The sequence below is a fragment of the Narcine bancroftii genome, chromosome 2 (assembly GCF_036971445.1).
Source record: "Narcine bancroftii isolate sNarBan1 chromosome 2, sNarBan1.hap1, whole genome shotgun sequence".
Classification (NCBI taxonomy): Eukaryota; Metazoa; Chordata; class Chondrichthyes; order Torpediniformes; family Narcinidae; genus Narcine; species Narcine bancroftii.
Genome location: NC_091470.1, coordinates 104327719 through 104355323, shown reverse-complemented (window position 1 = coordinate 104355323; position 27605 = coordinate 104327719). Strand labels below are relative to the sequence as shown.

The 27605-nt window shown below is 45.6% G+C and overlaps 1 protein-coding gene across 1 annotated transcript in view; it reads right to left on the bottom strand.

Moving 5' to 3' along the window:
- Positions 1-21218, bottom strand: part of golga7 (golgin A7) — a 31395-nt gene extending 10177 nt beyond the window's left edge. Inside the window, exons 1-2 of the mRNA XM_069917804.1 lie at positions 21183-21218; positions 5635-5760 (exon numbers count right to left, since the gene is read on the bottom strand). Coding sequence (XP_069773905.1) covers positions 5635-5760; positions 21183-21191 — 135 coding nt within the window. The 5' untranslated portion in view covers positions 21192-21218. The remainder of the gene's footprint in view (positions 1-5634; positions 5761-21182) is intronic.
- Between the last annotated feature and the right edge of the window lie 6387 nt (positions 21219-27605).

The window sequence follows — 27605 nt, the reverse complement described above, 5'->3', positions numbered from 1 at the left end:
TCACAGTGGCTGTTCAGTCAGCTCAAGAATATGGGGCCAACCTGGCCGAGTCAATCCCCATTTGGCTGGCTTGCTCAAAGCCAAGCTTAGCAATCCTCTTCAGGAGCCAGTTCTACTCAATACCGGCTACCTTTCAGAAAATGCCCTCCATGCAAGTCCGCACAGACCTGTGCAGACTGCTCATGCCCAGCCCACCTCTCATTTCCTGTCACATGGTTTGCTGTTCTGCCACCTGAAGTTCAAGGCCCAGCAAAGGAGTTCTCCCGCTTTACCTTGGCTATATGGAGTGGAGAGTGTTGCTCAAAGCAACCTCCGGCAACTGGCGCACAGTCTCCCTGACCACCTGCCACTTCTGCGTCCTGGACAAGTCCATGAACCATGTAGATTTGGAAGACGAAAGGCTGAGGCCCACGTTGGGAGTATTGGAAGGTGCTGCTCAAGTTCTGGTTGCAATTCAGTCCCACATTCCCGAGCTCTGCTGGCGCAGGGTGCAGAGGGCCGTTAGCTGGGGAACCTCCTTGTCATACCCTGAGTTTAAGTTAGCATTTCAAAAGCCATCGAATGGGCCATCAAGGGAGTCATTCAAGCTGACGTATAAAGGTAAACAGGTCTTTTTACACAGTAGGGATATGGGGAAAAGGCAGGTAGGTGGAGGTGAGCCGATCATCAGATCAGTCATGACCTCATTGAATGGCAGAGCAGGCTCGACAAGCTGAATGGCCTCCTCCTGCTCCTATTTCTTATGTCCTCTCTCAGCCTGGCAGATGGCAAGAATCAGAGCAGAGGCTTTAGCTTCAGCAGCAACCTGACTTGAGAAAAACAGATGAAGCAAAAGAAGGTGGGAATTAGAACAAGGAGGAGAATGTAAAGACTTCAAGGACAGACTGGTAAAGATTATTGAGTGGTCAGTGACATAACAGATCCAAAACAATATGGTGCAGAAAATCTTTTTAAAGTGGTGAAATTAGGCCATTTTGATATTCAAAGGACGGAGGTTTCCCTGCAAGATGAATCACTGAATGCTAACACGCAGGTGAAGCCAGTGATTGGGAAGGGAATTGGAAAGCTGGCCTTCATGAGAGGATCTGCATACAGATGGCTAATGATAATTACTGTGTACAAGGCCTTGGCATTTTGTGTACAGAATTTGTCTCCTTACCCAAGCAATGATGGAATTTAAATTTGTAAATTAAATTTCTTTAAAATTTAAATTTAGAAAGGCAGCACAGTAACAAGCCCTTTAGGCCCATGAGACTGTGCTTCACCATTAACCTACAATTCCAGTACATTTTTTAGCGGTGAGTGGAAATGGGAGCACCCGGAGGAAACCCACGCAGACACAGGGAGAATGTACAAACTCCTTACAGACACTGCCAGATTTGAACCACAGTCGCCGGCGGTGTAACAGTGTTACACTAACCGCTATGCTAACTGTGCCGGAAAGAGAAACAGAATTAGCATTCCAGTCAAAAATACTTTACAAGAACTGGGAAGAATAGAAAACAAGTCATTATCAAGATGCAAGAAGAGTAGACAAGGTTGGATGGGACAGAGGTAATTGCCTGCCTCACCCTTCTTCTAGCTTGAAGCTGATTTGTTCTATCCCTTCCCTGGTTCTTATGAAAGTTTAATTCTGCTTCTCTTTCTACAGATGATGCCTGATCTGCTGGATGGTTCCAGCTCTCGATTTTAATTTCAGAATTTCCAGTTATCTACAGTTTTTTTTGACTTTCTGAAAAAAAGATAGGTTTGCTGCAGGAGGGAGTGCAGTGAGGATTCACTAATCTGGTTCCAGAGATGGGCAGCTTTGCCATATACTGAGTTGCCCAGACCCACACTGTCTGTTGTTTGGAAAAATGAGACAAAAACTCAAAACCTGCAAATTCTTGCAGGAACTCCAAAGATCGAATGCAGGGAGGATCTTTCCCCTGAAGTCACAACTAGGGATAGACCAATTGAGCTGAAAAAAGACCATAAGACATAGGAGCAGAAATAGGCTGTTCAGCCCATCATATAACCATATAACCATTAACGGAGCGGAAACAGGCCATGTTGGCCTTTCGAGCCCGCACTGGTTCACTGATTTTATGCGCCCTCTTCAGGCATTGGTCCCGGTAGATCTTCATTCAATAACGATGGGCGAATTCAATGCCATCGAGTCAGCCCTACCATTTAATCATGAGCTGATCCACTTTCCCACTCTGCCTCGTGCCCAGTAACTGGAGAATCTTTGAAATTCCCTACCCATGGACTCTAGAGGCTTAGTTATCATTCAGTTCAATATATAGATGTATTTCTCTCTATTTTAAGAAACCCTGTGGATGTGTACAGTACAAACAGGTGGTACAGGAGGAGAAGAACAGCCATTCTCTCAATGAACGGCAAAGCAGGCTGCCGGGGCCAAATTACCTAATCCTACTTTTTTCTATCATTCTGATGAAATGGATAAATATGTCACTGTGAGTAAATGTTTAAATAAGATATTAAAAATTACAATGTGGTATTTGGATAATCTAAACTGTGCTTCACTAATATCTCCCAGAAGGAACAATTCTGGGTCTTGTGGAAACTCCACTTTGGAATTTTTTTTTAATATGTTCCCCGTGTCTACCCAGAAAGATCTCACCTTCGTACATAGCCAGGTGGAGAGGATAAAGGTTCCAATCTCTACACCGCATATCCGAAATTTCTGACTTTTGCAGTATGAGGTACAACTGATGCAGGAAATTGTACTGCACCAGCATGTATCTGACACTGACAATCCCTGTCATACTGCTTAGACACAAGTCTTCCCTCCAGTTTTCATTAATCCTTGTACCCAAGCCTGATTCCCATCTTTCCCTCGGCCGATGGAATCCCAGTTTTGGGCCCTCATTTTGGAGTACGAAATACATCTAGAAATAAATTTAAATACATTCCCATGTCAAATTAGAATCTCCATGGTACTGCATTCTATAGTCATTGTCCTAATTTGTCTCTTAAGAAATATCTCTCAATTGTAGGAAGCAGGAGAATGTTCTTAGATAATCTAAATTTAATTCTCAATTAGTTGCCCTTGATCATACACTTGATCCCTTTCTGGTACCAGGTGTCCAGGATCCTGTTGTCCAGCGTCATAGGTATTAAATTGTACTGTCAAGGGTGTATTGAAGACAGCCCCATCTTCAATCCAATGCATTTATGTATTTTTGCCCTATTTGGTATATATGTTTTAATTTTGGGTTATTTGTCTTTTTGGAAATTAATTTGATGATCCATTCAAATATAAATTCTCCTGCTGTCCTTTTCCCTATTGAGTATAGTCCAACTTGTGCCAAGGAAGGCACCCCCCCCACCCCCAATCCCTCAAACAGCGAGGTGATAAATCTCGTCTGTGAAGCCCAATAATATTTTTTTTGGAATTTGGTAGTTTTAGACCCCTCTAATTTATATTCCCATGTTAATTTTTCCATGGAGACTCTAGCCACCTTCCCATTCCACATTCTGAAGCACTGGTGCAATGGAATGAGCAACGTTTGAAAAAGATATTGCAGTCTTGGCATCACCTTCATTTTGATACAATTTACTCTGCCCAGTAATATTATGCACAGAGCTTTCCATCTAGTCAAGTATTCATCTATCTTCCGGAGTAGAGGGAGATAATTTAATATATATAGTGCTTAAATCTTTTTCTACTCTTAACCCTAAATATTTGATAACTTCTTGTTGCCACTTAAATTGGCTTCCTTTTTGATATGGTTTGTAATCTCTTTTAGTTAAAGGCACAATTTCACTTTTGTCCAAATTTATTTTAAACCCTGAGACCTTCCCATAATCTTGCAGTGTGGTCCTTAGTCAGGCCAATGACCCCTCAGGGTCTGTCAAATATATTAACACATCAGAAAATAGATTGATTTTGCCTTTCACCTAGCCTATCTTATACCCCTTTACGTCTGGATCCCGTCAAATGGTTTCCGCCAGTGGCTCAATGGCCAATATAAACAGAGTTGATGATAAAGGACAGCCCTATCTACTAAATCTGCACAGTGGGAACACAGGAGATATTGTACATTTGTGATTATTTGGCTTGGGTTTTATGATATAATATTCTCACCCAATTTATAAATGTTTGTCATAATCCAAATTTTTCCAGTACCACAAACAGGAAGTCCCATTCCAATCTATCGAAGGCTTTTTCCACATCTAGAGATACAGCCAACCCTGTGTCCAACCCCAACTGTGCCAGATGTATTATATTAAGCAATCTAGCTACACTATCTGAAGTTTGCCTTTTTTGAACAAAGTCAGTCTGATCTGGATTCATCAATTTCGGCAAATATTTTGCTAACCTATTGGCCAATGCTTTTGCTATAATTTTATAATCTGTGTTCAATAGTGTATAGGGGTATAGGATGTGGATTTCAATGAACCCTATCTTTTTTGGGGATCACAGTAATAAATGCTGTTGAAAAAGACTCTGAGAAAGTATGTGTCTCCACCGCCTGATCTACCACCTTCATAAAAAAGGGATATTAAAAGATCCTTAAACTCTTTATAAAATTTGATGGGGAAACCCATCATCTCCCGGGGACTTGTCTACCTGTAGAGTGCTCAGAGTTTGTTCAATCTCTTCTCTCGAGAAGGGTGTATTTAGTCCCTCTTTCTCCTCCTGATAAAATTTGGCAGTTCCAATGTATGCAGTAAGTCATCTACTTTAGTAGTGTCTCCCTTTGATTCTGATTTATACAGTTCTTTTACAGAACTTACTGAATGTATCATTTATTTCTTTTGGTTTATATGAAATCCTGCCTTCCCCCATTTGAATCGCATTAATTGTCGAGACGACTTCTGACCTCATCTTTATGAGCCTTTTCTCCCCAGCTCATAATATTGTTGCTTTGATCTTAAAATGACCTTTTCCATTTTGTATGATTGTATTTGAGCTTGTTATTTACTAAATCCCTGTATTTTTCATCAGACTTCGATTTTCTTGTATTCTTTTTCCAATTGAGCTATATTCTGTTCCAAATTCTTAATTTCTTTCATAAGCAGTAGGCAGAAAGTGTACGGAAGCCCAACTCTCAACTTAGTATTACACGTTGGAGCACGGAAATGCAAAGTTCCATTCCCCTGGAGAAGATGACTTATAACTTAAGAGGTAATGACATGTTCATTGAAGTGTGACACCTGTTCCTGAGGCACATAGGTGCACAGATATGATCTATACCCTCACTTAAGAAAAACAAATCAAGATACAAACCGTCCTGACAGATAAATAAAGAAAAGACTGAATTAATGTTGTGGTATAGATGACGTGTGTTTTAATTTTTAGCTTTTAATTTTTTTTTTCCTTTTATGGTTTATGTAAAATCTGGGGAAGGGGGAAAAATATATAAGAAAATGTCTTATATTCTTTGTATATATCTGCTTGAGTCTTTTAAAATATTTTAAAAAAAGACAATATTTAGGTTGAAAGGTGATCAAAGGAGCAACAGCTGCAATAAATTAGGAGAAAACACAACTAAAAGCAAAAAAAATCCAGGAGATCCACCAGACTTCATGGAAAATAGAAGCAGGCCGAGGAGTTGATAATGGCCAAAGGCTGCTATTTTCCTTTACCTAAAAATTTTTGCATCCTCACACACTCCATCTTACCCTGGACTCCAGTTCAGAGGGGAACTTAGTTTGAAACTGGCACACTGTCCCACTGGAATAATCCCTTTGAATGAAGACTTTGGATGCCAATGCAGTGTTCCGTCTGAGGTCCTGCAAACAGTGAGTCTACAAAACAGCAAACATGACATTTAAGAGTTGACCAAATAAAAAATTGAGCAATCTTCTCACATTTTAGAAATTGTAAAGCCAGGAACTTTCAATAGGCTAGCAAACTTGAGTGACATTAAATCAAAGATGTTTGAAGCAGGTTAAAAAGAACAATTTTAGATGCCTCAAGACTACATAACTGGCCAAAAGAGATCAGTTAGAGTTGATCAGGAGGAGGGTTTTCAGCAGATGAGCTGAGGCAAGGGCATAGTTGAGCATTGTTACAGTGGTGGGAAATAGGCAAACCGATGGAACAGACCTGTTCTCTAAACCTAACTTGGATCAAATATACGTGAGATACAAACCAGAGGTTATGGGTTAAGGATGAAAGGGACAAGTTTAGGGAGAACATTTGGGGGAATTTCTTCACACAGAGAGTGGTGGGAATATGGAACGAGCTTCCAGCTGAAGTGGTGAATGTAGGCTCAATTTTAACATTTAAGCAAATTTGGCAGGTGCATAGACGGGAGGGATATGGAATGGGACGAGGCAGAATAGTTTGGCACAGACTCGAAGAGATGAAAGGCCTGTTTTCTGTGCTGTAATGTTCCATGGTTCTAAATGCAAAGAGCACTGCTTTGATTCCAATTCATGCCAAAGAGAGGCGTGGAATTTCTGTTGCAATCTTCAGAACATTGAGGATTCTGCTTTTCTCATAATGAACAGGACAACTTAGACGAGGTGAGAAACATAACGTTGGATGCCATTTAAATATTGATGGAAAATGACACCAAGCTTTTGAACGAGAAACAAAATGTGGTCTACTTTTGCTTCTTGGGAGGTGTCAGAACAGAGTACAACCGCGAAGAGAAGTAGATGCAAACAACTCTCCAGCAACGACTAAATGAAACCAGAGTAAGTGTGGTGGACCCATGCAGCAGGATGCTTGTGATTTGTGGAAAGGACTTTGAAGGAGGCAATGGGCAATGACAAAAACGGGAAGAAATTACAAGTGTGTGTCACAGAATCACATGGGAATGTCATTAACAACTTCAGTACTGTGACAGAGCGAAACCTATTTGTGATTCAAGTTCTGGGGAAGAAGACAAAGTTAGGAGCTGGAGCACATTCATGGACTTTGGCGATATTCAACAGGAAGTTTTCTTGTTTGAGAAAAAGGGCGAAAGTAGATTTGAAGGAGGGGTACAATACACAAGAAAAAGCTATGTCAAGTGATTGCACAAGTGCAAACCGACGAAACAGCGTTCTCCAGTCCTCGGTGCAAAACACAACCAGATATAACACACATAGAGAAATTATATCCAGGGTGGGGAGAGAAGGAAAGTTGGTGTTCAGCATCCATGGGAAGATGTGAGCCTAGGGAAGTGGAAGAACAGACAAACCTTGGGGTTCAAATCCATAGATCTCTCAAGGTTGCTGCACGGTAGTTGATTGGGTAGTTAAGAAGGCCTATAGTATGTTGGGGAGTTGAGTTCAGGAGTTATGAAGTGATGCTGCATCTCTATAACTGTCTGGTGAGATCACAATTAGAATATTGTGTTCGGTTCTGGCCACCTCATTACAAGAAGGATGTGGAAGCTAATAGAGAGGGTGCACATATTTACTAGGATGTTGCATGAATTGAAAAATTTGTCTTATGAGGCATGGTTAGCATGGTTTCTCCTTGGAGCGAAGAAGGATGAGAGGTAACTTAATAGAGGTCTACAAGACGATAAGGAAGACTACCAGCATGATTTTCCTGGGGCAGGAGAAGCACACACCAGAGGATATCTGTACAAGTGAAGGGAGGAAGGTTTAGGTGAGGCATCAGGAATAAGGGTTGTAGGTTCCTAGAATGCATTAGCAAGGATGGTGGTGGAAGCTGGAACAACAGGAGCATTTAAGAGACTCTTAGGCAGACACATGGAAGAAGGAAAAAAAAGAGGGGTACAAGGGAGAGTTTTGTTTTTTTGGTAGGTATCTATAGGTTGGAAGAACATCATGTGTCCTCTAAGCTGTACGCGCACACAAACCTTCCCTTGTGTGCTCCCACAAAACGGACTGTTACACTTACGCACACAAATGTGCGTTCATCGATTCCCTTTGTGCGCATGCACACGGACCATTTGTTCACACGCTCACAGCTTAGAGGGAACACTGGTCAAAGGGCCTGTACTGTGCTGTAGTGTTCCATACAGTGTAAGAAAGAGTTGACTCAATGGTCTCAATTAAGATCCATACATACGTTTCTGGGAAAGAAGCTGATGTAGTGATTCTGGTTTAAGTAAATTTGTGTCAATCCAGCTGAGATTCAGTTCAACTAATTCAATTAAGAACTGGCAACTATCTGGAATTAGAAAGCTGCTATTCAAATGCAGTCTTCAGTTTGATCCAAGACTCATTTGCATTCAATGTATTAATCACTTTATTTCTAAATGATAGTTAAGATTTACAATCAGATTAAGTAGTGCCCAAGATCCCCTTCGCCTCTGAAACCAAATACCTCAAATGACTTAGCACATTAAGCTTAAGGCTGTAGAGCCAGTGAAAGTATATGACCATCATGTGAAGTCAAACTCTTGAAAATTGTGCTGTACATTTGTACTTCTTGCCTTTATGGGCTACATGCAAAGAGAGGTAAAGGTTTGAAGATTGTTTTTATGCTGCACCCAACTTTAACACCCAAAGCCATGAAAATTTGCTCGACAAGAGAGCCAAACTGAGTTCTGACCCAAATACAAGTACAGTGAGGAGAAGGTTACTAAAGTCTAATTAGATTATGAACGGACAAGAAATTTGAAAAAAGTAGAAACCACAGCAGTTCACAGGACACAACACCTTTGTTAAAAGCTATTCCAAATGACTGCTCCTATTCAATGGTGAAATCAACTCAGATAAAGTAAATAAACAGGAAGAATAAAGCATTTGTTGAAGTATTAATCAGCGGCCAAGTTTTTGGAAATTAAGTTAGTGTTCCTTGGAAGTGAAATTAGAGTGAAGCTTGTTTCGGAGTCCAGAGGACCCCAAAACCAGCAGCATTAGATATGCACCACAATACAGGGTTACTCAAACAAAAGTCGTCTTTAATTATATTTCAACAAGAAAACAGAATTAAACTTTAACTTATTACTTAACCCACCTAACCTACCACTCCGGAGGGTTCTTGTTGGTCTTAAGTGAGAGGGATTCCTTTTTGTTCCAGGACATCCACAACTAATTTCTGTCTCCTTTCTCTGATTCACACCCTCCTTCTCTGAGAGCAAAACTGTTCTGTCTTCTGGCAAAAATCACATGCTCTCCCAGACAAGCTGTATGCTGCAACTTTGTTGCTCTTTTTGCAAAAAGCACTCTGCAAATATTCTGTTTTAAAATTTTTGTGTGCAACCTGCTCTAACAATCCTTCCCAAAACACCTCTAAATACTCTGTCACAAGCTGAAGAACACACCATTTTCCCCTGCAAAAGTAATGAACTACAATACTGCCTACACCTGGAACACCATAATCCAACAAGGATGGCAGAGTGGAGCACTTGGTAAAAGCAGCTGCCTCCAGCACCACTCCATTCAGCAAGCCAACCCCTCCCCCTATCACTTCTCAGCATTTTTCCCTTCGACCCTTCCACCTATATTCGCCCATCTGTCAGCCGGTCCACCACCACATCCCCGCCCCTCCCTCGCTCCTCTCCCCCCCCCCCCACCTTTTTTATTCGAGTGCCTGGTGGCTTTTAGCTCACACCTTAATGAAGGGCTCAGGCCCATAATGTCAATTACCCTTTACTTCCTGAAGATGATGAGTGACCTGCTGAGTTTCTCCAGCACTTTTGGGCATTTCCCCCAACAAGGCCAGGTTCAGTTTTGACCTCTAAAGTTGTAGTTGATCCAATTCAACCCCCCAACCTGCATCCAAAAGACGTGCAAGTTGGTGGGTAAATTGTCACAACTGCGTCAGTAAGTGGGAGGAAGAAGCTTGATCAAAATGTGGGTAGAATAAAATGGGTTAGGGTGGGATGAGTATTAAAAACATGCTCGATGGGAAGTGTTAATCTGGTGCATTGTATAGCCTATACCCATGTTGTAACTTTCTATGACTTTTACAAATCAAGACCCAAGATTCAATTTATTGTCATAATACATGAAATTGCCTTTTGTCTGCTGTAAGACATCCAGATTCGCCATCAGCAGAAATTGCCTGAAGTGTCATTTACAGTCAGAAAAATAGATGCAAAAGAGAGTCCCTCCCCAGAGTCAATGAGTGTCCGTAGATTCACCTCCAGCACTTCTGCAGCTACACAGAGTCCAGTCCAAACCACTGGGCAACCCAAGTTCCAGATCCAAACCTCCGACACAGTCTGGAGCCCTTCATCCCAGTTCCAATACCCTGGTACCCCTCCAACCAGTTTTGAGCAGCTTAATACAGTGCATTCCATTATACTTTGTACCATTTTGTTGCAATGAACTTGAGACAGATTCTCAAAGGATTTGTTGGATATTTTTCTCAAATGGAAAACCAATTTCAAACCAGTGTGACAAACATACACTTTGGAAATAACAAACTATTGATGCCTTTCTTCCTTGAAAGCTATTGCAGCACCAGGAACCCAGAGCTGGATTTGAACCTGTCTGTAAAGAGTTTGCACGTGAGCTTCCTCTGGGTGCTCCAGTTTCTTCCTGCCCCCTGAAAACGTAGAGTTAATTGGGTGTATTTGGGTGGCACAGGCTTGTGGGCCGGAAGGGCCTTTTACATCTACATTTTTTTAAGAAGCCTTTGAATCAGGGAGGCATTCTATAAATGGCAAACACATTCTCTTCAGATGAGTGTGACGAAGGGGACAAGAGTCAAATTCCCAGATCATGTAAATAAACCTTTACGCTCCAGCAATTCTACATCCATCAAAAAATATTAATGCAATGTCAGGAATTTAAATAACATACTGGAATACCATGACTATCTAGTATCAGGAGTGAAACATGAAAGTCTGCAGATACTGCAATTGTAGTAAAAGCACAGAAATGCTGGAGGAGCTCAGCAGCATCCAAAGACAGCAAAGATCTATAACTGACGTTTTGGGCCTAAACCCTTCCTCAAGGTAGCGTCTCTTGTTGGTATCTCTTTCATTCGAACTAATAGAAAAATGATGTCTTTTCTTTGGCTTGGCTTCGCGGACGAAGATTTATGGAGGGGGTAAAAAAGTCCACGTCAGCTGCAGGCTCGTTTGTGGCTGACCAGTCCGATGCGGGACAGGCAGACACGATTGCAGCGGTTGCAAGGGAAAATTGGTTGGTTGGGGTTGGGTGTTGGGTTTTTCCTCCTTTGCCTTTTGTCAGTGAGGTGGGCTCTGCGGTCTTCTTCAAAGGAGGCTGCTGCCCGCCAAACTGTGAGGCGCCAAGATGCACGGTTTGAGGCGTTATCAGCCCACTGGCGGTGGTCAATGTGGCAGGCACCAAGAGATTTCTTTAGGCAGTCCTTGTACCTTTTCTTTGGTGCACCTCTGTCACGGTGGCCAGTGGAGAGCTCGCCATATAATACGATCTTGGGAAGGCGATGGTCCTCCATTCTGGAGACGTGACCCATCCAGCGCAGCTGGATCTTCAGAAGCGTGGACTCGATGCTGTCGACCTCTGCCATCTCGAGTACCTCGACGTTAGGGGTGTGAGCGCTCCAATGGATGTTGAGGATGGAGCGGAGACAACGCTGGTGGAAGCGTTCTAGGAGCCGTAGGTGGTGCCGGTAGAGGACCCATGATTCGGAGCCGAACAGGAGTGTGGGTATGACAACGGCTCTGTATACGCTTATCTTTGTGAGGTTTTTCAGTTGGTTGTTTTTCCAGACTCTTTTGTGTAGTCTTCCAAAGGCGCTATTTGCCTTGGCGAGTCTGTTGTCTATCTCATTGTCGATCCTTGCATCTGATGAAATGGTGCAGCCGAGATAGGTAAACTGGTTGACCGTTTTGAGTTTTGTGTGCCCGATGGAGATGTGGGGGGGGCTGGTAATCATGGTGGGGAGCTGGCTGATGGAGGACCTCAGTTTTCTTCAGGCTGACTTCCAGGCCAAACATTTTGGCAGTTTCCGCAAAGCAGGACGTCAAGCGCTGAAGAGCTGGCTCTGAATGGGCAACTAAAGCGGCATCGTCTGCAAAGAGTAGTTCACGGACAAGTTGCTCTTGTGTCTTGGTGTGAGCTTGCAGGCGCCTCAGATTGAAGAGACTGATCCGCATTCACGACTGACTTAACTGCTGACATTTAGGACTGAATCTCGACTCCCGAACAAAGACAAAATGACACTGAAGTGTGGTGTGGCAAGCTGCTCCTAGCAGGCCCTCTCCTTGCTTGCTTGGGCAGCACGCAAAAAAAAAACTTTTCACATGGCAACAAATAACTTAATCAAGTAAATTTTAAAATCCAACTTTGGTTTTAACAGAGAACACAAAATTGCTGGAGAAACTCAACAGGTCAAACAGCGCACTTCATAGAGCAAAGATTTTAGAAGAGGCAGATTGAGGCCAGTGACCAGCTCCTTTGGAGGAACTAGTTTGATATTGAATTACAGCACAGTTAGTGCTATTACATTGCCACCGGCTTCAAATCTGGCATTGTCAGTCAGGAGTTTGTATGTTCTCCCTGTGTTGCCTCCCACCCTTCAAAACATACAAGGATTGTAGTTCATTGGGGTATTTGGGCAGCACGAGCTCATGGGCTAGATGGGCATGTTTTGATAAAATGTATAAATCTTTCCTCTATAAAGTACACTGTTTGGCCTGCTTAGTTTCTCCAGCATTGTGCTTTTACTCAACACCACACTGTGTAATTAGATTCTGGATTTCCTCACCTCCAGATCACAATCAGTGAGGATTGGTAAGACCATCTCCTCCACAATCTCCATCAGTGCCACAGGGCTGCGTTCTTAGCCCCCTGCTCTACTCGCTATGCACCAATGACTGTGTGGCTTGTTTCGACAACATCTACAAATTCGCTGACGATACCATCGAAGTGGGTTGTATCTTTCTTGGCTGAATGGTGCATTAACAACAACTTCACACTCAATGCCACCAAAACCAAGGAGCTGATTGTTGACTTCAGGAAGGGAAAACCAGAGGTTTACAATCCACTGATCATTGGGGGAATTAGAGGTGGAAAGGGTGAGCAAATTTAAGTTTATGGGAGTCACCATCTTGGAGGATCTTTCCTGAACCCAACACACCAACAGCATCATGAATAAAGCACATCAGTGCCTCTACTTCCTCAGGAGTTTGTGGAGGTTCGGTATGACATTGGAAACCTTGGCAAATTTCTACAGATGTGTGGTGAAAAGTGTGCTGACCGGCTGCATCACGGTCTAGTAAGGGGACACCAATACTCCCAAGCATAAAGGCCTCCAAAAGGTAGTGAACACAGCCAAGACATCACAGGCAAAACCATCCCCACTATTGAGAACTACAGGAAATGCTGCTGTCAAAGGGCAGCAGCAATAATCAAGGATCCCCACCACCCAGGACACTCTCTTTTCTCACTGCTGCCATCAGAAAAGAGGCATAGGTACCACAAGACTTCCACCACCAGGTTCAGGAACAGCTCCTCCCCCTCCACCATCAGACCCCTCAACAACAAACTCAATCAGGGACACATTTAAGGACTCTTACTTGTGCACTTTATTGATTTTTCTTTCTCTGCATTGCAGTTTGTTTACATTTTTTTTGTTTACATCAGTATGTTGTGCACAGTATTTTTTGCACTACCAATAAGTGGTGATTCTGCCTCGCCTGCAGGAAAAAGAATCTCAGGGTTGTACGTGATGTCATGTACGTTCATTCTCTGACAATAAATCTGAACTGAATAGACCCTCGATACGAATTTATATGGCTCCACTACACAGCCTTGCTGCCCGCTTCAACATCCTAGAAGCTCAAGGCCACAGTTGATTTCTGGGGGGAAAAAATGTGATACCAGTTTGCATTCATTATTTTATATTCTCAGGGAGCAAGATGTAGTGTTGGAGTATTATGTAAATTTATTCTGTGGTATGCACCTCAGGGGGAATTAAGGAACTTCCTTAACCAGATGACAGAACCAAAGGAAAAATTCTTTCATGCAAGTTATTAAATCAAGGTCTTATCTGCCTTTTCAATTTATGCAAAAAGATGACAAGCAACAGTAAAATCGCCTATGTTCCAGCCAACATTTCTCCCATATCCAATTCCAAAAGTAGATCATTTGTCTTTTCAATGCTCGAGAGACTAGGCAAATTGCTGGGTTTATTTGCAAACAAAATAATATCCACAACTCTAATTCAAAAACTCAGACAACACAGAAAGATGAGCTGAAGAACAATACAGCAGTCTCCAGCAGCCAAATTGTCTCTCTGGCAGGAGAGCTGGAAGGAACTAGCCCTGAGAGAAAGCTTCACAGAAGCATTCGACTTTAAGCCGACGAGATGTTAGGAAACAATTAAATTTAGACATGGAGCACGGTAACAGGCCCTTCTGGCTCACAAGCTACTGCCCCCCCCCCCCCCCCAAAGAACACCAATTGATCAACAACCCCCAGGTTGTTTTTTTGAAGGATGTGTGGAATCTGGAGCACCTGGAGGAAACCCAGGCAGACTCAGGCTGGATTCGAACTCTCAGGTTGCTGGCGCAGTAATAACATTGTGCTTACTGTGTCTCCCACACGTACTAACGCACACTCCTTTGAAATTTACAAAAACAATTTACAACACAGTAGAAGCTGATTCTGGCCATTGAGATCCATGCTGCCTAAATACTCGTAACTTGGAACTTACAATCTCTCTACAGGCAGCGCCGGATTGGGGCTTGTGTCGCTGGTGCCATTGTGCTAAATGCTACGCTGGCATGCTGTCCCTTTAAACATATATATACTGCATGGGAATAGGCACTGTTCCCTCTAAGCGGTGCTCGTGTGCACACACACACATGTCTTGCAACCAGCGCACAAAAGGAATGAAGGAGCACACAAAAAGTTAGTCACCCAAAATAATGTAGTAATTAATAATTATACTTATTGAAAAGAATCTTTTAGCTAACTGTTTCTGTTAACTAGTTAGGTTTTTCAAATAACACATCTGCACATCACTAATTTACGTCCCTTCCCTGTTCTATGAGAAGGTGCCAAAATTAACTCGAAACCATTTCAAGTTTACATTTGCACAAGCCTTCAGTGCGCACATCCTTGTGTCACAGGAAAAAAAATGTGCACAACTTAAGATTTTTGCACATACTGACTAAAAATTAGAGGCCCATTCTGGCCCATGCTGTCCAAATTTCCCAGTGATCCTACAACCCCCGGTACATTCTGAAGGGTGAGAAGAAACTGGAATACCCAGATGTAAACCCATGCAGACACAGGTAGAACATACAAACTCCTTACAGACAGTACCGGATTCGAACTAAGTTCGCTGGTGCTGTTATAGCGTGGGGCTGTGTCACCCACGTGGAAAGATGCTGCTGGGGCACATGGAACTAGTATGTTTGTCATCTGAAAAAGGTGACCGACAATGAAAGCAGTCAACAGCCATGTGATTCATGTCAGCTGAACTTTCACTGCTGCCTGTAACTCAATCCCAGAAAAATAAAATCGACTGACTACAAAAGTTGAGTGCAAATGTTGGCACAATAGAAAATGACTATATTACCAGACACATAATCCAAAGTTCCAAGTTCAAATCCCATGACAGCAGCTAAGGAATTCAGCAAAAGCAAACAATGACTCTACCTTGTATCGACGACCATCCTTGTGCAGCTGATTCTGAAATATTCGGAGTGGCTGATCAAGCAATAGAAATGGAATACTAGCATTTTGTTCACACATAAAACCATAGGACATTTCAGAACAGAAAACAGGCCCTTCGATCCTTCTAGCCTGTGCTACACTATTATTCTGCTGTCACATTGACTTGCACCTATTCCATATCCCTCCCATTCATGTACCTGTCCAGATTTTTCTTATGTGAAAATTTGCCACTTCAGACGGCAGCTCGTTCTACACTCCCACAATTCTGTGTGTGAAGAAATTCCCCCCTCAACCTCCCCCTTTCACTTTTTACCCATGTCCTTTGTTTGTATCAGTGGAAAGAGCCAACTTGCATTTACTCTGTATACACCCGTCATAATTTTGTATACCTCTATCAAATCTCCCCTTATTCTTCTATCCTCCAGGGAATAAAGTCCTAACCTGTTTAACCTTTCCTTGTAGCTCAGTTAACATTCAAAATAAAATCAGATACACCATTTGATTTGACGAGGTACACCATGGACATCTAGAGGACTATTGTCTAAATTGGGAGAACTCTGAATTATATCCCACAGATAATCACCCATCACATTTCTAATCCACTGACAGGACAGGCCCATCTGAGACGATGTTGTATCCCAGGGAATAGCCCAGGGAGTGCATAACATCCTGATTACACAAAGTCTCATCGAATCAGGTCAAACACAGATAAGGAAACCTTTGGTGATGCCAGGGTGCTGAAATGGCAGCACTGCTGCTGGTGCGTACCCAGAAGAGTGGAGATACAGCACTGCTCCACAGGGTACAACTGCCTGGTTCTAATTCTGGTGACTCCATTCAGATGTTAAACAGCCTGTTAGAGGAGCTGACAGTTTTTTTTTTAAACTGAAACTCTGCAACCACGGGTCTGTGTCCAAGATGACAGCACCTGTGCTGGGCAGCGTTCCATGAGGAGTTGCAAACTTCAAGGAGCAGCAGACTGGCATAGGGCGCCAGAAACGGGGAGGACAGTCACCATTGAGAAAAGGGAACGATCCTGATCACAGCTGCAGACTAGCAAGGGGCTCAGCGGCTGCAGGACCCACACACGCTCCAGTTAGAGCACCCACAGAGGCTGCTGGAGACAGGCTCATGGGAACCAGGCATTGGAGACAGGATTCAAGAGGGCCCTAAGAGCAACTAGAACTCCCAAAGACCTGTCACAAGGGATCTCGGGCACTGAAGGCTTCTTGATTTTATTGGAGGTTTGGGTCTGAAGCTCAGGTAGCTGATGAGTCGAACAGGGATCCGTGCGGCTATAGAAGCACTGGAGGAGAATCCACGGACACTTAGTGCCTCTGTCTTTTGCTTTTCTTTCTCTCTTACTGTAAGGGGCACCAGGTGACACTAATGGTGAATCTGCCTTAGAACAGGCAGAAGGCAATTTCATGTAATATTACATGTTCTGTACCATTACATGATAATAAAGTAATTTTGAATCTCAATGTCATCCTGACAACACAAGAAGCACAGAGTGTAGCAAGGATACACTATGTGCTATACATTAAGCCAGACATACTCAACTTTTTTTTTGGCCTCCTTAGGACACTGCTCACGGTTTATGGGCTCCCTTCAGAGTAGCAGTCAAGTCTAGTTGGTTTCTTCCTTATTTCTCTCCTACCGACTACATTAAAAACATAAATATTTTATCATTTCAGTCTGTGACCACCCCCCCCCCCGAAATGTACTGTGGCCCTGATGTTGGGGGGAGGGGGTAGAGGGATGGTATATGACTCCTGTTGAAAATGGCTGGTTTAAGCCACATGGGTGGCGTAGTCACATCACAATAGATAAGCTGGCCCAAGTTCTGAAGCACATAGTAGGCTCTGCAGCAAGTTGTGCTCCAGGGACAAGTGAACTTGACTTCACCAAACTATTCACATTGCACGCATCGGGCCACAATAGCAGAAGTGACTGCTTCCTAGGCTTTGAGACTATATCTAATTTTCACACAGAGCATGTTCTCCATACAGCTCTACCAAGGTAGTAAATAGAACAACATCTCTTCTCAAATCCACAACCTCTACCAAAAACAAGGACTTCTGGTGCAAGTGAACGTCATCAATAGCAAGTTCCCCTTCGCATCAAACCATGCCGATTTGGAAATATTTTGCCAGTTCCTTTTGACCAGCAGATCACTCCAACTTTGTGCTAAAAAGACCTTCAACAAAAAGATTGTGAGGTTCAAGAAGGTGGCTCAACATCACATTTGCAAGAGCAATAACCGCTGCCTGCACCAGTGACATCCAAATCCCCAGGAGCAGGAGTCGGCCACCTGGCCTGTTGTGCCTGCTTCCCCATACAATGAGATCAAGGCTGATCTGATGAAAGGCTCATCTCCATCTACCTGCCTTTCCCCCATATCCTTTAATTCCCTTACTATGTAGAAATCTATCCAATCTCCTCTTAAATATTATTTACTAAAGTCACTTCTATTGTTTCAATGGGCAGCAAATTCCAGATTTCTCCTCATCTCCGACCTAAATCTACTACCCTGAATCTTGAAGCTATGTCCCCTAGATCTGGTCTCCCAAACCATGGGAACAACTTACCTACCTCTGTCTTATCTAGACCTTTTATAATTTTATGTTTCTACAAGATCACCTCGGATTCTTCTAGCCAGTACAGAATCTGACAACCCAATCAATTATGTCGACAACTAAACATTTCCTCCGTCACTCCATCAAAAAGTAAATTTAGAAATAGAGAAAGACGCAGAGCTCAGTATCACAGACCATGCTCACCCCAAAGTCAGCGTTGTCAGTAAATTGAGGCATGGGAAGAGAGAGGTATTTGGCCAGATAGGACAGGCATAAAGATTATTGACGAACATAGTGAAAGGTTTTAACAGCACATTGCGATCATGGAAAAGCAGTATAAAGGCAACTGGAATCCATCAATGCTGGTTGACTATTGTTGGACACTGACACGAGAGGCATCAGATGCCGAGTACAAATGAAAATCAGCAGCAAAACATTTTCAGGTCAGTTGAACTCACGCGATGGGTCAGCATCATTATGTGATTAAACAGGCTAAATTCAATTAAAGTTAATTTAATGATTCTCCAACTTCCTACGTGATGCAGCAAATCTGAAATTATCTGTGTGATCTTTCCTGGACCCAACACACACTAATGACAGCGTGAAGAAAGAACATCAGCGTCTCTACTTCCTCAGGAGTTTGCAGAAACCCTGGCAAATCTCTACAAAGGTGTGGTGGATAGTGTGCTGACCAGCTGGCCTGGTCTGGGGACACCAATACCCTTGAGCATAAAGCTCTCCAAAAGGTAGTGGACACAGCCCCAGACATCACAGGCAAAACCATCCCCACTATTGAGTACATCTACAGGGATTGCCGCCAACAGAGAGCAGCAGCAATCATCAAAGACCCTCACCGCCCAGCACACACTGTTCTCACTGCTGCCATCAGGAAAGAGGTACTGTATAGGTGCCACAAGACTCAAACCACCAAGTTCAGGAACAACTGCTACCCCCTCCACCATCAGACTCCTCAACAACAGGGACTCACTTAAGGTCACCTACTTGGGTACTTTAATGATTTTTTTTTCTCTGATTTTTGCAGTCAATTTGTTTACATTCGTTATCTGTTTACAGTTCTTTGTTTACATGCTTTATGCAGTATACAGCTTATTTTTTGCACTACTAATTAGTGGTAATTCTGCGTGCCAGCAGGAAAAGGGAATCTCAGGATTATATGTGATGTCATTTATGAACTCTGACAGTAAATCTGAAGCTTGAAGTTGTCTATCATAAATACCCTTTTCTTTCAGGAAGCAAACACTTTGAAAAGAATTGTTGTCCAGTGTTCAGTGGCAAGTTTACACTTTTCAAAAGGAGAACCTAAGAGGCATGATTCTTCCATTCAGAGGGTAGACATTACAATTTATGGCAATGGTCAGGGCAAGTTCAATTACCATGTTTAATAGATATTCAAACAGGTACACAAACATGAAAGGTTTAAAAGAGATATGGGACAAATGGGAGCAGAACAGGTAGACACCTTAGCAGACATAGATAGATGAGTTGGGCCCAAAGGACCATGCTGTATAATACTAAAAACTTGCACAAAATCAGAATCAAATTGAAAGCAAAAGGCTTGATATTATATTGAAATTGAAAAGCAGAGATTGCATCATCAAATAAATGCTTAAATAGGACTCAGATAATTATAGAAGATTATTTCCCATCAAGCATGCAGCATTTTTGACCCACTACCATCAAGGAGGTATAGGAGCATCAAAATCAGGACATTCTTTATTCCAACAAAAGAACTGGCATCAAGGATTGCACAGATCTGGCACATTGGGATGGTTCATGTGTTACTAATGGACTTCCCGGTAACAAACCAAGTGATCAGTGAGTCCAGGGAGGCAAAGGCATCAGTGGCAGGTCTCCCCATCACCCACACCCTCCCTATCTCCCCTCCACTCCTCCCTGTCAACCCCCCACCCCTTTCTGTCATCCCTACTCCCCTGTTCGCCCCTCCCCGTCAACGACCCTTCCTGTCACCTCCAACCCCTGCCCGACGCCCCATCCCTCTGCTTTACCCACCCCGTCGCCCCATCCCTCTGCTTTACCCACCCCGTCGCCCCATCCCTCTGCTTTACCCTCCCCCTCGCCCCATCCCTCTGCTTTACCCTCCCCCTCGCCCCATCCCTCTGCTTTACCCTCCCCCTCGCCCCATCCCTCTGCTTTACCCTCCCCCTCGCCCCATCCCTCTGCTTTACCCTCCCCCTCGCCCCATCCCTCTGCTTTACCCTCCCCCTCGCCCCATCCCTCTGCTTTACCCTCCCCCTCGCCCCATCCCTCTGCTTTACCCTCCCCCTCGCCCCATCCCTCTGCTTTACCCTCCCCCTCGCCCCATCCCTCTGCTTTACCCTCCCCGTCGCCCCATCCCTCTGCTTTACCCTCCCCCTCGCCCCATCCCTCTGCTTTACCCTCCCCCTCGCCCCATCCCTCTGCTTTACCCTCCCCCTCGCCCCATCCCTCTGCTTTACCCTCCCCCTCGCCCCATCCCTCTGCTTTACCCTCCCCCTCGCCCCATCCCTCTGCTTTACCCTCCCCCTCGCCCCATTCCTCTGCTTTACCCTCCCCGTCGCCCCATCCCTCTGCTTTACCCTCCCCCTCGCCCCATCCCTCTGCTTTACCCTCCCCCTCGCCCCATCCCTCTGCTTTACCCTCCCCCTCGCCCCATCCCTCTGCTTTACCCTCCCCCTCGCCCCATCCCTCTGCTTTACCCTCCCCCTCGCCCCATCCCTCTGCTTTACCCTCCCCCTCGCCCCATCCCTCTGCTTTACCCTCCCCCTCGCCCCATCCCTCTGCTTTACCCTCCCCGTCGCCCCAACCCCTCCGTCGCCCAATCCCTCTGCTTTACCCTCCCCGTCGCCCTATTCCTCAGCTTTACTCTCCGTCGCCCCCAACCCTCCGCTTTACCCACCCCATCCATCCCTCCCGTCACCCCCACCTCTCGAAATCACCACTTCCTCCCCCACCACCACCAGCTTCCCCGTCACCCCCTCCGACGTCGTTTCCATCTCCGGACCTCCCCATCAACAGGACGGGGTGACCGTCTCCGTGCTCCACCCCACCCCCGAAATCCCTCCATTTACCCCAGCCAACCCACCTCCCTCCCCTCACCTCCGCCATCTTGCACCGCAGCCTGCTTCCGGGGTCGTTGTGTCCCACGGACATTGCTCCGCCCAGCCGGCGAGCGGCGGATAAAGGGGCCGCCCTGCCTCTCCATCCCCACTCATCACCATCCAGGCCTGGTTCCACATTCTGTTTGTATTTGGGCAAAGAATTTACATCATTCAGATTTACTTTTATTATGTTCATATTTAGGTATATAGAATCTCTTCAGGATCATTTAGAACATGATAAACTTGTCAAGAATTTAATACTGAATGTAACAATTATTCTATGTCAATATGTATTCAATTATTTATATATGTATATCTTTTCTTTGGCTTGGCTTCGCGGACGAAGATTTATGGAGGGGGTGAATGTCCACGTCAGCTGCAGGCTCGTTTGTGGCTGACAAGTTCGATGCGAGACAGGCAGACACGGTTGCAGCGATTGCAGGGGAAAATTGGTTGGTTGGGGTTGGGTGTTGGGTTTTTCCTCCTTTGTCTTTTGACAGTGAGGTGGGCTCTGCGGTCTTCTTCAAAGGAGGTTGCTGCCCGCTGAACTGTGAGGCGCCAAGATGCATGTTTTGAGGCGATATCAGCCCACTGGCGGTGATCAATGTGGCAGGCACCAAGAGATTTCTTTAGGCATTCCTTGTACCTCTTCTTTGGTGCACCTCTGTCATGGTGGCCAGTGGAGAGCTCGCCATATAACACGATCTTGGGAAGGCGATGGTCCTCCATTCTGGAGACGTGACCCACCCAGCGCAGCTGGATCTTCAGCAGCGTGGACTCGATGCTGTCGGCCTCTGCCATCTCGAGTACTTCGACGTTAGGGGTGAAGGCGCTCCAATGAATGTTGAGGATGGAGCGGAGACAACGCTGGTGGAAGCGTTCTAGGAGCTGTAGGTGATGCCGGTAGAGGACCCATGATTCGGAGCCGAACAGGAATGTGGGTATGACAACGGCTCTGTATATGCTTATCTTTGTGAGGTTTTTCAGTTGGTTGTTTTTCCAGACTCTTTTGTGTAGTCTTCCAAAGGCACTATTTGCCTTGGCGAGTCTGTTGTCTATTTCGTTGTCGATCCTTGCATCTGATGAAATGGTGCAGCCGAGATAGGTAAACTGGTTGACCGTTTTGAGTTTTGTGTGCCCGATGGAGATGTGGGGGGGCAGGTAGTCATGGTGATGGAGGACCTCAGTTTTCTTCAGGCTGACTTCCAGGCCAAACATTTTGGCAGTTTCCGCAAAACAGGTCGTCAAGCGCTGAAGAGCTGGCTCTGAATGGGCAACTAAAGCGGCATCGTCTGCAAAGAGTAGTTCACGGACAAGTTTCTCTTGTGTCTTGGTGTGAGCTTGCAGGCGCCTCAGATTGAAGAGACTGCCATCCGTGCGGTACCGGATGTAAACAGCGTCTTCATTGTTGAGGTCTTTCATGGCTTGGTTCAGCATCATGCTGAAGAAGATTGAAAAGAGGGTTGGTGCGAGAACACAGCCTTGCTTCACGCCATTGTTAATGGAGAAGGGTTCAGAGAGCTCATTACTGTATCTGACCCGACCTTGTTGGACCCTCTGGGATCAGCTGAAGACTACCATATTGCAATCCACTGAAGAGGTACTGGGCTTCTCCTCCAGGAAAAACAAGGTCTGGTTCGACGATAACAGCCAGGAAAATCCAGGAGCTGCTGGCAAAGAAGCGAGCTGCCCACCAGGCTCACCTTACAAAGCCGTCCTGTCCAGAGAAGAAACAAGCCTTCCGTCGCGCATGCAGCCATCTTCAGCGCAAACTCCGGGAGATCCAAAATGCGTGGTGGACTAGTCTCGCCAAGCGAACCCAGCTCAGCGCGGACATTGGCGACTTCAGGGGTTTCTACGAGGCTCTAAAGGCTGTGTACGGCCCCTCACCCCAAGTCCAAAGCCCGCTGCGCAGCTCAGACGGCAAAGTCCTCCTCAGCGACAAGATCTCCATCCTCAACCGATGGTCAGAACACTTCTAATCTCTTTTCAGTGCCAACCACTCAGTCCAAGATTCCGTCCTGCTCCAGCTCCCTCAACAGCCCCTAAGGCTAGAGCTGGATGAGGTCCTCACCCAGGATGAGACATATAAGGCAATTGAACAACTGAAAAGTGGCAAAGCAGCAGGTATGGATGGAATCCCCCCCAGAGGTCTGGAAGGCTGGCGGCAAAACTCTACATGCCAAACTGCATGAGTTTTTCAAGCTTTGTTGGGACCAAGGAAAACTGCCTCAGGATCTTCGTGATGCCATCATCATCACCCTGTACAAAAACAAAGGCGAGAAATCAGACTGCTCAAACTACAGGGGAATCACGCTGCTCTCCATTGCAGGCAAAATCTTCGCTAGAATTCTCCTAAATAGAATAATACCTAGTGTCGCCGAGAATATTCTCCCAGAATCACAGTGCGGCTTTCGCGCAAACAGAGGAACTACTGACATGGTCTTTGCCCTCAGACAGCTCCAAGAAAAGTGCAGAGTACAAAACAAAGGACTCTACATCACCTTTGTTGACTTCACCAAAGCCTTCAACACTGTGAGCAGGAAAGGGCTTTGGCAAATACTAGAGCGCATCAGATGCCCCCCAAAGTTCCTCAACATGGTTATATGTATATAATGTATACATTTACCACATATATTTATTTATATATGCATGATGATGTTCGTCCTTCGAAGTCGAAGATGACCATGGCTTCAATGTCAAATGTTGGGTTTGAAGTCATGACTTGTGCTCGACTTGGATTAAAGTGAGGGAGAGTTGCGCAGGTCGTCAGCCTCACTCTCTCGCCCCGGGCCCTTCTGGACCCAGTGGCAAGACATAGTTGAGACGGCTGGAGACAGGTCAGGATGCAGTTGATGGCCAGCAGTGTTCTGTGTGTGTCTCACTGTGCCCTCTTAGTGCTCCACAGCACATTGCTGAGAGTCACCTTTTTGTCTATTGAACCAGTGATGGTTTCTTCTGCATAGCCCGCCAAATCCAGGTTTCACACGCTAGGTAGACAAGCCCTGAGGGTTGTGGGTCCACGGCAGGTCTTGTGGTGTGCTTGCAAGCCTCCTACCCACTGTTGGGCATCCTCATCCACCTTTACAGCCATTAGGAGATATCTCCTCTTCCGCCTCCTCTGGCGTTGGGATGATCACCTAGTGGTGTAGTAATGACACCATCCCCAACAACATATATACATATACAGTTTATATATGTTATATATGCATATAGATATATAGATAGATTATATTTATGTAGACATATTGTGACAGAGTATATAGATATGTTTTTGGGAGATAAATTGGGAAAGGTTTGTTAGAGTAGGTCAGATACAAACACTTTAAACCAGATCTTATTTCAAATACTGGAGCTCTGCTTATGCTAGATGTTGGGCACTGTCAGTAGCCCAATAATAACGCAGACAGAATACTGAGGGGAACGATAGGCTTTATTAAGCAAGAGACTGCTGGCCCAGATCTAGGCTAGGAAAATGAGCGGGAAGGAGAGGGGACTCGACCTTTATAGCCAGGGGTCATCAAGAGAGGAGCTAAGGTAGGAAGACACCCGGAGGCCGGGCCAGCCAATGCATACAGCCATATCACCACATTCACCTTCCCCCCCCCCCTTTTTAAAAAGAACCCACCAGTAATAACAAAACCGGGAGGCAATACAACAGCAGAACAAATAATAATTAACAATTAACAACAACTGGCTGCAAAAGTGGACGACCCCCCCACCCCCCAGAGTTGCACAGGCTCCCTCCTCTGTCTGCTGGACCACCGGGAAACCGGCGATTCAGTAAGGCGCTCCTCCGAAGAGGGGGCCGACGGGGGAGTAACCGTTGCAGGAACTGTGGGGGTTGGGGTGCTGGTGGTGGACTCCTGGAGTACTGGGGAGTCCTCTGAAGCTCCAGGAGTGATAGGAGCCTGGACATCCGGCTGCAGGGTAGGTGGTTCGGACTCCAGGGCTGTGCTTGGATGTGGCACTGTCAGGTCTGTGGCATGGTTGGCAGCCAGCAAGGCAGTCTCGGGGTCTCCAGCCCTTGCCAGGTCTTGGATGGGCACAGGTCCTCGTGGCTGTCTGGGTACCTCACAAATGCATACTGGGGGTTGGCATGAATGAGGTATACCACTTCAACCAGGGGATCTGTCTTATGGCCTCTGATGTGCCTCTACCTAGCCGGTAAAAGATTTACCCTGTTGACTGATCACAGGGCAGTGGCCTTCATGTTCAGTGCCAAACAAGGGGGTAAAATCAAAAATGACAAGATTCTGAGGTGTAGGATTGAGCTATCCACCTATAACTATGATATCTTGTACCAGCCGGGTAGGTCAATGATCCCCCGGATGCCCTATCCCGAGGGATATGTGCCAGTGCGCATCTCGACCGTCTCCAGATCCTGCACAACAGTCTGTGGCACCCCGGATCACAGGGCAGTGGCCTTCAGAGAACCAGCCCTGGGGATGTCAGCCAGGGAGGGATGGAAGAACCATTCATCAACCTCCTAGGGAAAGCAAAGAGGCATTCATGTGGGGTGGTGTTAGTTGCGGTGCAGAATAATGACTGGATAGCATGGAGGGCTTCTGGCAAAACATCTTCCCAGCGGGACACTGGTAAATTTGTGGCCTGAGGGCCAGGAATACTGCTTTCCAGATGGTGGCGTTCTCCCTTTCCACCTGGTCATTACCTCTAGAGTTATAGCTGGTGGTCCTGCTGGTGGCTATGCCTCTGGTCAAGAAGTACTGACGCAGCTCCTCAATCACGAACGAGGTCCTCCGGTCACTATGAATGTAGTTGGGGTACCCAAACAGAGTGAAGATACCTTTAGACCGTGGTTGAGGGTCATATCCGGGCAGTGAATTGCAGAGGGGAACCTGGAAAATTCGTTCACCACCATCAGGAAGTAGGTGTTCCTATTTGTAATAGGGAGGGGGCCCTTGAAATCGACACTAAGTCGTTTGAAAGGCCAGGTGGCCTTGATGAGGTGTGCCTTTTCTGGCCGGTATAACTAAGGCTTACACTCGGCACAGATTTGGCAGCATCTGGTCTTGGACCAGCCATCCACGATGGAGTAGGGGAGGTTCCTTGACCTGATAAAGTGATAGAACCTCGTGACTCTGGGGTGCCACAGACTGTTGTGTAAGATCTGGAGACGGTCGAGATGCGCACTGGCGCATATCCCTCGGGATAGGGCATCCGGGGTATCATTGACCTACCAGGCCGGTACAAGATATCATAGTTGTAGGTGGATAGCTCAATCCTGCACCTCAGAATCTTGTCATTTTTGATTTTACCCCCTTGTTTGGCACTGAACATGAAGGCCACTGCCCTGTGATCAGTCAACAGGGTAAATCTTTTACCGGCTAGGTAGTGCTGCCAGTGGCACACTATTGCTTGCGCCTCCTTCTCGATGGAGGAGCGCAGGAGTTCGAGACCGTGAAGGGTGTGAAAAAAAATGCTACCGGCCTGCCTGCCTGGTTTAATGTGGCGGCCAGCATGAAGTCGGAGGCATCACTTTCCATCTGAAACGGGACTCATCCACAGCATGCATCGTGGCTTTAGCGATGTCTCCATGGATCTGATTAAAAGCAGCTTGGGCCTCCACCGATAGTGGAAAAGTGGTTGACCGAATTGGGGATGGGCCTTATTGGCATAGTTGGGCACCCACTGTGCATAGTATGAGAATTGCTCTAGGCATCATTTCAGCGCCTTCAGGGTGCTTGGCACAGGGAGTTCTAGAAGTGGTCGCATGCGGTCAGGGTTGGGAGCAATGACACCATGTGCCATGACGCATCTAAGAAGGGCCAGGCGCTCCGTGTTGAACACGCACTTGTCCTTGTTGTACGTCAATTTAAGTAACTTGGCCATACGCAAGAAACTGGTGAGGTTTGCGTTGTGGTCCTGCTGATCATGGCCACAGATGGTGACATTGTTGAGATGGGGGAACGTTGCCGACAGCCCGTGTTCCTCCACCATCTGGTCCATTACTCTCTGGGAAGCAGAAACTCCTTAGTAACGCCGAAGGGCACCCGCAGGAAATGGAAAGATTTCTCATCGGCTTAGAATCTGGTATAGATTTGATTGCTCGGAAGGAGGGGGAGTTGGTGGTAAGCCGACTTTAGGTCAATAGTCGAAAAAATTCTGTATTTGGTGACCTTATTGACAAAGTCGGCTAAGCAGTGAAGTGGGTACGCATCCAGTTGGGTGAAGCGGTTGATGGTTTGACGATAGTCAATTACCATCCAGGGCTTGCCCGCCCCTCTGACCACGAGGACCTGTGCTCTCCAGGGGCTGGTGCTAAGGGCTATGATCCCCTCTGAACCTCAGCTCGGATAAATTGCATTTCCTCTGAGCTATAGGCCGACTTTTGGTGGCAATGGGTTTTCAATCCAGGGTGAGGCTCGCGAACAGCGACAAAAGGGGCACCCTCAAGGTG